Source organism: Priapulus caudatus, unplaced genomic scaffold (assembly GCF_000485595.1).
Source record: "Priapulus caudatus unplaced genomic scaffold, Priapulus_caudatus-5.0.1 Scaffold884, whole genome shotgun sequence".
NCBI classification, from domain to species: Eukaryota; Metazoa; Priapulida; class Priapulimorpha; order Priapulimorphida; family Priapulidae; genus Priapulus; species Priapulus caudatus.
The window spans coordinates 64618-72718 of NW_014577945.1; the positions used below are offsets into that span (position 1 = coordinate 64618).

At 41.7% G+C, this 8101-nt stretch overlaps 1 protein-coding gene across 2 annotated transcripts in view; it reads left to right on the forward strand.

The window, feature by feature from the left end:
- The first annotated feature begins 216 nt into the window (after positions 1–216).
- LOC106814209 (phosphoglycerate kinase 1-like) overlaps positions 217–8101 on the forward strand; it is a 17682-nt gene continuing 9797 nt past the window's right edge. For both annotated transcript variants that reach the window (XM_014818507.1, XM_014818508.1), the window contains exons 1-7: positions 217–364; positions 2520–2570; positions 2812–2964; positions 3468–3612; positions 3920–4023; positions 4378–4497; positions 5574–5688. In XM_014818507.1, coding sequence (XP_014673993.1) covers positions 303–364; positions 2520–2570; positions 2812–2964; positions 3468–3612; positions 3920–4023; positions 4378–4497; positions 5574–5688 — 750 coding nt within the window. In that variant the 5' untranslated portion in view covers positions 217–302. The remainder of the gene's footprint in view (positions 365–2519; positions 2571–2811; positions 2965–3467; positions 3613–3919; positions 4024–4377; positions 4498–5573; positions 5689–8101) is intronic.

Below are 8101 nucleotides of genomic sequence, written 5' to 3' on the forward strand. Positions count from 1 at the left end.
CAATAAACATTGTGTTATTATTACTCTTGTAGCCATGTTATCGCCGCAGTTGCCGATTTACAAGCGTGTGGACTGAACCAAATACCCTTGCGTACGGGTACTACTATCTTTTGGGGTAGTTATGCTACTCCAGACCTTAAAATGGCGTCAAAAAAACGAGCTGAGCCCGCGGGAACGATTGAAGCGACCTGTGATGGCCAACATTCTATCAAAAGGTGTCGCGCTTGTTCTCGCCGGTGCTACGATCGATTCGCGTTGAGAAGAGTAGTTGTCTGAAAACTTCTCGTTCCATCATCGACATCATGTCTTTAAAGAAGCTTAGCATCGATTCTTTGAACCTTAATGGGAAAAGAGTGTTGATGAGGTGACGAATTATCTTGGTATCAATGATATTACATTCTTCCATCAAGTTATTCTCGGACAGGCAGTCGTACTTCTTTTAACCTTGACTCTTTATGCGCATTGTACTTTGTAGTTTTGACTTTTGTACTTTGTACTTTTGTAGCTCATATGCCCGTCTATGTCCCCCAGGGTACTGCCGGAACGTACCCTGGTAACTATCTGATAGGGTTAAGGCCCGTCTCCACACACGCGGCACGACACGACACAGCAAAACGCAGCGCCGTTGTGCTGAAAAAAAATACATTGTGATTTCGCGCATTGTGTCTGAGCGCGTTGTGATTGTGTTCACTCTGGTTCAGTGATCAGAAATTATGCATGTGCTTGTTGTCCATTGGCTGATGGTAGCGTGAGCAGAACACGTGATAAAAAACAATCGCGTTGATTGGTTCAATTGTCTTTTCGCCGTCACGTCAGTCGGCAAAAGTCAAACTCATTTGACTTTCGCCGTCGCCGTGAAACCCGGCTCGGGCCGTGCCGTGTCAATGGAGACTGCGCCATAAGATATAATAGATTTGAACTTTGCCGGTAGGGGTGAACGACGCCGTTTCCGTGGCGTTCCGTGCCGCGCCGCGTGTGTGGAGACGGGCCCTTAGGGTTAGGGAGTAGGCGTAAGCGACTCCCTAGACTCGTTAGTGGAGTATAGTGGTAGTTAGTTAGTGGTACTTTCAGATAGTTAGTTAGTAGGCGAGGTACGGTCCGGCATATTAGATAGTACCAGGGTACGTTCCGGCAGTACCCTGGGTGACATAGACCCTCTCAGCCGCATGCTCGGCCTAGATTCACATTCTTTGATATTGAATTTCAATTAATAATCGCAAGGTTTTTAAAACGATTACGGGATTAGTACCATCATTACTGTATTATCCAATTGTTTATGCTATAATAGTACACGAGATATGCCACAGTATTATCAGCTAGTGTGTTAATAATACTAGGTAAACAAACTTGGGTTATCGCATATGGCATTGGCAGGTTATGCTATGCCATTGCTAATCACTATCACTAAAGCACGAAGGGTCGTTGTCATATCAGGTACTACATATATGTACCCGAGGTAGTTTTAGGTTGTTTAGTATTATGTTAATATTTTTATATGAGGTATGTTTAGGGTTAGGGTTAGGGTACACTTCTGTAGTACAAGTCTGGTACACTTTGTGTATACATATATCAGGGTTCTGCCCACGGTGGGCGGCAGTGGGCGGGTGTGCCCGGCACTCGCGGTTGCCGCCCGGCACTATAAACGAGTCGGTTATCTCCGCCCGGCACTAATTGCCTTAATTCCGGGGGACCATGCCCCCGGACCCCCCTAGATTGGCTTCGCGCCTACAGTGCTTGCATCTTGCGACTTTGTCGCAGCTGGATGCGCCCGGCACTAAAAAATCCTTGGCAGAACCCTGATATATGTACCTCTGGTACATATATATTTAGTACCCGTTACGACAACGACCCCTTCAGCATCACTATAAATCAGTGACAGTGTCTGATTCTGTGGTGGAGCAAGCGCTGTTGTTGTGTGTACTAGTTTAGGCCTAACACTCATCCCTCATGTAGCAGGAGTGTTACCAGAGACACACACAGTATCGCACATTCTGTCTTGTATCTTGTATCGTACGTGGCTCCCTCTCTTGTATTTCACACGGCACTCGATTCAACAAAGTGCAGGGATTATCTAGAGAAAAGGGAGATTAATGCCACCTCAAATTCTCTAGATATTAGTGTTTCGAATCAACAGAATTTTTCGCACATTTGCTAGCACCATCCTGCCTCTTTCTAGAGAAGCCCCATTCATTTTCCTACAGCATTTGCATTGGTATATTTGCATTGGATTTGGATTTGGGTCATCAAATCCTACCAATACCCCGTGCGTGTGTAGATCTTCACCTAACAAATGTAGTCCTTCTCTGTCTAACTTGCTGCGCAGGGTAAATGACTACACATGTACGTATATAGACTTACAACTATCAAGCCTAAGGCTAGTCTTTAAATTATAATATATGTGATTACTGCAGTGGATCATATTGTACGCAAGGCAGCTGATTACTGATGATTAGCAGGTCCAACTATAAATCTAGAAATGGATAGGTTACTAAAATTTGATATTGCACTGTTAATTGCAGAGTGGACTTCAATGTGCCACAGAAGGATGGAAAAATCACAAACAACCAAAGGTATGTTGAAGGTTCTAACATAACAAAATTTAGTTTCATTGATCGAAACCTCTAGATACCTAATTGACATTTCTGTTGTGACATGCATATAGACGATACAGTTACTATATAGGTTATTATGACTGGTATCAGTGGTTGATGGTCCACCTGGACCAGTGAGAGAAAGGGATCGCATAGCAGAGTAAAGTAACCAAATAGGATGAACCAAGTTTACTAGGAAATTCTATTTTTCCTCGTGCAGAATTGTGGCAGCTCTTGACTCCATCAAGTACGCACTGGACAATAAAGCAAAGAGTGTTGTGCTGATGAGTCACCTTGGCCGTCCAGATGGACAGAGGAACGAGAAGTTTACACTTGACCCAGTAGCTAAGGAACTGCGCACGCTCTTGAAGCGGTAGGTAAAGCTGAGGTCCATGTCACAGAAATTCTCACTAGCTCACACCAGCTTTATCTAGTGTGTGGAAGTATTCTCTGTCTGCTTGACTGATCCACCTGAGGAAAATATCACTGTTACTTTTGGCATGTAGATTGTTAGATCAGTCAAGGTAACCAAATTTCTATGTGGTTCCTGGGATAATGTCTAACTAGCAGCACTTACCTATGAAGCAAACATTGTTTTTAGAATGTCTTATTACAATGCTGATTAGCTAGTTTTGCCTGGCGATCTAGCCAGATTGATGCAGCAATTGCAGTTTTCTGACCATTTGAAGTTTAATCAGGCCTAGTCAATGTCGGATCGGGATGTATCACATGCATCATGTAGTTTATACATTTGTAAATGTGTGTAGGGACGTGTAGTTAATGAGCCATGAGCTTTCTGCATTATATTTAATCGAGTGTTTTCTATGTTGCTCTGTGTAGTCTCATGACAGAGTGTGTGTGTGTGTGTTTGGGTAGGGATGTACAGTTCCTTAAGGACTGCGTTGGTGCTGAGGTGGAGGCCGCTTGTGCCAACCCCGCGGCCGGTAGCATCATACTGCTGGAGAACCTGCGCTTCCACATCGAGGAGGAAGGCAAGGGCGTCGACGCATCCGGAAAGAAGGTGAGACGGCGGGGCGAGGGAGATGGTGAATTATATGGGGAAGGTGAGACAAGCACGGTGGGTGTGTTGAGAACAGCTCAGCCATACTAGTCGGCCACTCAATAATTTATGAAGCTCAATTATATCTACCAAAAGAATGATGTGTTTATTGGGTGAGCATGTGTTGGTCTGAGTGCTTGCATAGTTTGGCAGAAGTATGTGTAAGATCTTGTGGAATTGTGTATGAGTGTGTGTGTGTATGAGTGTGGGGGTAACCGTGGCGTACTGACAGAGTAAGTCTAGTGAAAGAGGAATGTGTATTTTACAGGTGAAGGCAGATGCTGCCGCTGTTGATGCCTTCAGGGCTTCCCTGTCAAAGCTTGGTGATGTTTACGTAAACGACGCATTTGGAACTGCCCACCGTGCTCACAGGTAACCCCACCACAGTCTATAGCAATGAATATCGTATGGCTACTCGTTAAACAGTATGTTTTAAATAACAGTAACAGTATATTAATACTTGTTTAAAGCCTCTGGCCCCCATGATATAGGAGGGATAAGTTGGGTGTAGTAATTCGTTTCGTGCTAGGCTAAGAGTTCAGTTTAACAGTTGAAGGATTAAGATTAAATTCTCGTGACAATTTATTATGTAGTTACTGAGTAGTTGGTGATAAAGATTTTATGAATACAAGAGTTGCATTTAGGAATGTGAGAGTAAGTCTAGGTGTTGTACACGCGACGGCATCTAATCTTTGTTTGTGTTCTGTTTGCCTTCGTTGTTTCTAGCTCGATGGTTGGTTGCAATCTGCCTAAGAAAGCATCCGGTTTCTTGTTGAAGAAGGAACTGACGTACTTTGCCAAGGCACTGGATAACCCTGCTAAACCATTCCTGGCTATCCTTGGCGGGTAGGTGTCTTAGTGTGGTTTTTTTTTATTCCTCATAATCTATTTTGGTGGATAGCGGTTCTTCTGCTGCTTCAGTAGGTGTGTTGTATCAATGCTTTGTTGTTATCCTCCGCACGTAGTGCAGCGGAGGATATTGTTTTCGTGCTCGTTTGTATGTGGCGGTGTGTGCGTGCGTGCGTGCGTGCGTGCGTGCGTGCGTGCGTGCGTGCGTGCGTGTTCGCTCGATATCTTTGCAACTGTAAGAGGTAGACACTTCAAACTTGTCCACATGTGCATCTTATGGAGCGCTGGAACCCTATGGATTCTGAGTGACCTTGACCTTATTATCATATAATAATTAAGTATATTGTCATTAAGTATATTGTCATTAAGTATATTGTCATTAAGTATATTTCCAATGCTGGGTCATAGCGGAAGGACCATTGCTAATGCGGGGTGGGGCTTCCAGGCAGTATTTCCAGGCGGGTTGTGTGTGGCAGAGTGCGTTCACTGCGCTGTAGAAGAAGCCAGTTCGTAGTTATGCATTTAGCATGCACATTGCACATTTGTAGAAAATATCACAGCAGGGTTTCTTATACATATAAGGCACAGTGGCGCACCGCCGTTGTCAAATTTAACATCGCCGTTGTCAAAATGTTTCTGTATTTAATGATAAGTATATCCTGTATCTATATACCTATAAGTATATCAATACATCCTGTATTTGAATCCATAATGTGCATTTTTTCCCCAAACTGGCCATTACCTCTTTTGTCTAATTTTTCCTCAGAAGAAACCCTGCACAGGTGTAGTGATCGCGTATGCGGAGGGTTCGCACTCTCCGAGTGCCTTTCTAGTTTAGCATTTGTTTTCATGAGCTCACAATCTGTTTCCTGAGTGAGGTTATTTTTGTACAACGACAAGTTGTTTCCGTTATTCAGTTCTGGCTGTCTCCATTTTGTCTGAACTTCGTCTGGTATTGCAGAATATTTTGGGAAGACGATACAGACTTGGGGGGAAGTGGCCATATAATGTTACTGTAGCTAAAATGTTAACTAATACACACACGTAATATTTGATCTGTAATAAACTTGTAGAGCTAAGGTCAAGGACAAGATTCAGCTGATTGACAACATGTTGGACAAGGTGCACGAGATGATTATTGGTGGTGGAATGGCCTACACCTTCCTTAAAGTTATTGATGGCATGAAGGTCAGTCAGTATACACTCCTCACACAACCAATCATGGTATTCGTATATCGAAAGTTGCAACGGATGGATTTCAAGTGAAATGATGAATTCATTGATTGAAACGTATTCGTACTGTTCATCGAGGGACTAATATAATTTACATTGTAACAAAGGGCTTTCAATTGTGATGTCAAAGATTGAAGAGGGTATTGCGAAATGTGTCTCCGTTCAGTTCGATTTGCTCTGTCAAGTATGGGCTGTTGAGTTTTATGGTTGTTGGTCCATCCTTACTTTGGGGATGAGGAGCGGAAGGTGATTTTCGAGAAAATGCTCGATCATCATTGTTACCCGATAGCTATGATGAGCTCGTGATCATATAATAGCTTTCTCATCTTGGTAGACTATGTGCTTTAGGCGCTGAACGTGAGTATACCGTACTGGAGCTTTAAATGCCATGCACAAATGTCAGAGGGGAGCAGAAGTTTAGGCATGCTCAAAGGTGGAGTTTGGTGTATGCACCGATATTATTCTTGTGGCTGTTGGATAGAATCTATAAATACACGCTGCTAGTTTCAGATCTATATACATATATATATATTTAGCGACAGAGAGCGTGAGCGAGACCAGTACCCTGGGTACGGTCCGGTATACCGGAACGTACCCTGGTACTATCTAATATGCCGGACCGTACCTCGCCTACTCCACTAATGAGTCTAGGAAGGCGCCTACGCCTACTGCCTAACCCTAACCCGAACGCGAACCTTAACCCTAATCCTAACCCTAACCATATCAAATAGTGACCAGGGTACGTTCCGGCAGTACCCTGGGGGACATAGACCCTATACTGTCCCTTTAATTATTGAAAATTTGAAGATAACATAATGAACATAATTAACATGATTAACATAAGCAGTCAACATAATAAGAATTCATTTAAAGTTAATTTTAACTAAAAACAAAAAGTGGTCAATGTTGGATTTCTTGTCGATGTCGAGGTTACATTTTTCTCCAAAGCATGTTTGAAAGCACATTTTAAAAGTGCACTTATTAAAAATGCAATTTTGGAAAGTACATTTTCTGGAAAAATGCATTTAAAAAATGCACTTTTTGATGGAAAGTACATTTTTTTTAAATGCACTATAAAAATGCAATTTTGGAAAGTACATTTTTTTGGAAAAATGCATTTAAAAAATGCACTTTTTAATGGAAAGTACATTTTTTTTAAATGCACTATAAAAATGCAATTTTGGAAAGTACATTTTCTGGAAAAATGCATTTAAAAAATGCACTTTTTGATGGAAAATACATTTATAAAAATGCACTTTTTATAAATGCATTTTGGAAAGTACATTTTCTTGGAAGAAAGTACACTTTGAAAATGCACTTTTAGGTAAAAATGCATTTACAAAAGGCATTTTACCCTAAAAGTGCATTTTTTCAGGCAAAAAAATGCATTTTATTTTGACTAGGGTATGAGCTACAACTGCACATCACAATCGATTTAAACATGAGGTGACTTTACCATAAACATAGATACTAGAAGATTATATAGATACGTGTAACATTTTTGTTGTCCTATGTGGATACCTACCTGGTACGTCTGAATGAGTGAGGAATGCTGCCCGAATGGCCTGAAGGCAACGACCGAAACTACACTATAGCACCCTAGCAACCTCACTACTCGCTCAACATTTGATATAGTTTATAGTATAGTATGTACAATGTTATGTTGGACCACAATGGCACAATGGAAATAAGTGTGTTAGCCACGCTTGTTAAACACGCTTTTTTGTGTTTTCATCCTCGATAATTTTCTAGCTGCATTTTGTTTATTTATGCTGTTATCGATGTATTATGTATGCTTTAGTAATTATCGAAATAAATAAATAAAAAATAAAAAACATAGCAGATGACTTCCATACTCTGCTGTGGCAAGAGTAAAAAGAGAACAACGCCAGAATATAGTATAGGTATATTAGTATATTAGTATAGGTATATAAGTAATTTATGCACGGCTTACATTCAACTAACGGGCTAACCCATGACTTGAGGGATTGTTTCTGTCACACCTATCTGCGAATTCTTAGTAGCATCAAGAGTAGATAATAACACATTGTGTTATTATCTACTCTTAGTAGCATGTTATCCGCGAGTTGCCGATTTACAAGCGTGTGGACTGAACCAAATACCCTTGCGTACGGGTACTACTATCTTTGGGGTAGTTATGCTACTCCAGACCTTAAAATGGCGTCAAAAAACGAGCTGAGCCCGCGGGGAACGATTGAAGCGCCCTGCTGATGGCAACCATTTTCTATCAAAAGGTGTCGCGCTTGTTCTCGCCGGTGCTACGATCGATTCGCGTTGAGAAGAGAAGTTGTCTGAAAACTTCTCGTTCCATCATCGACATCATGTCTTTAAAGAAGCTTAGCATCGA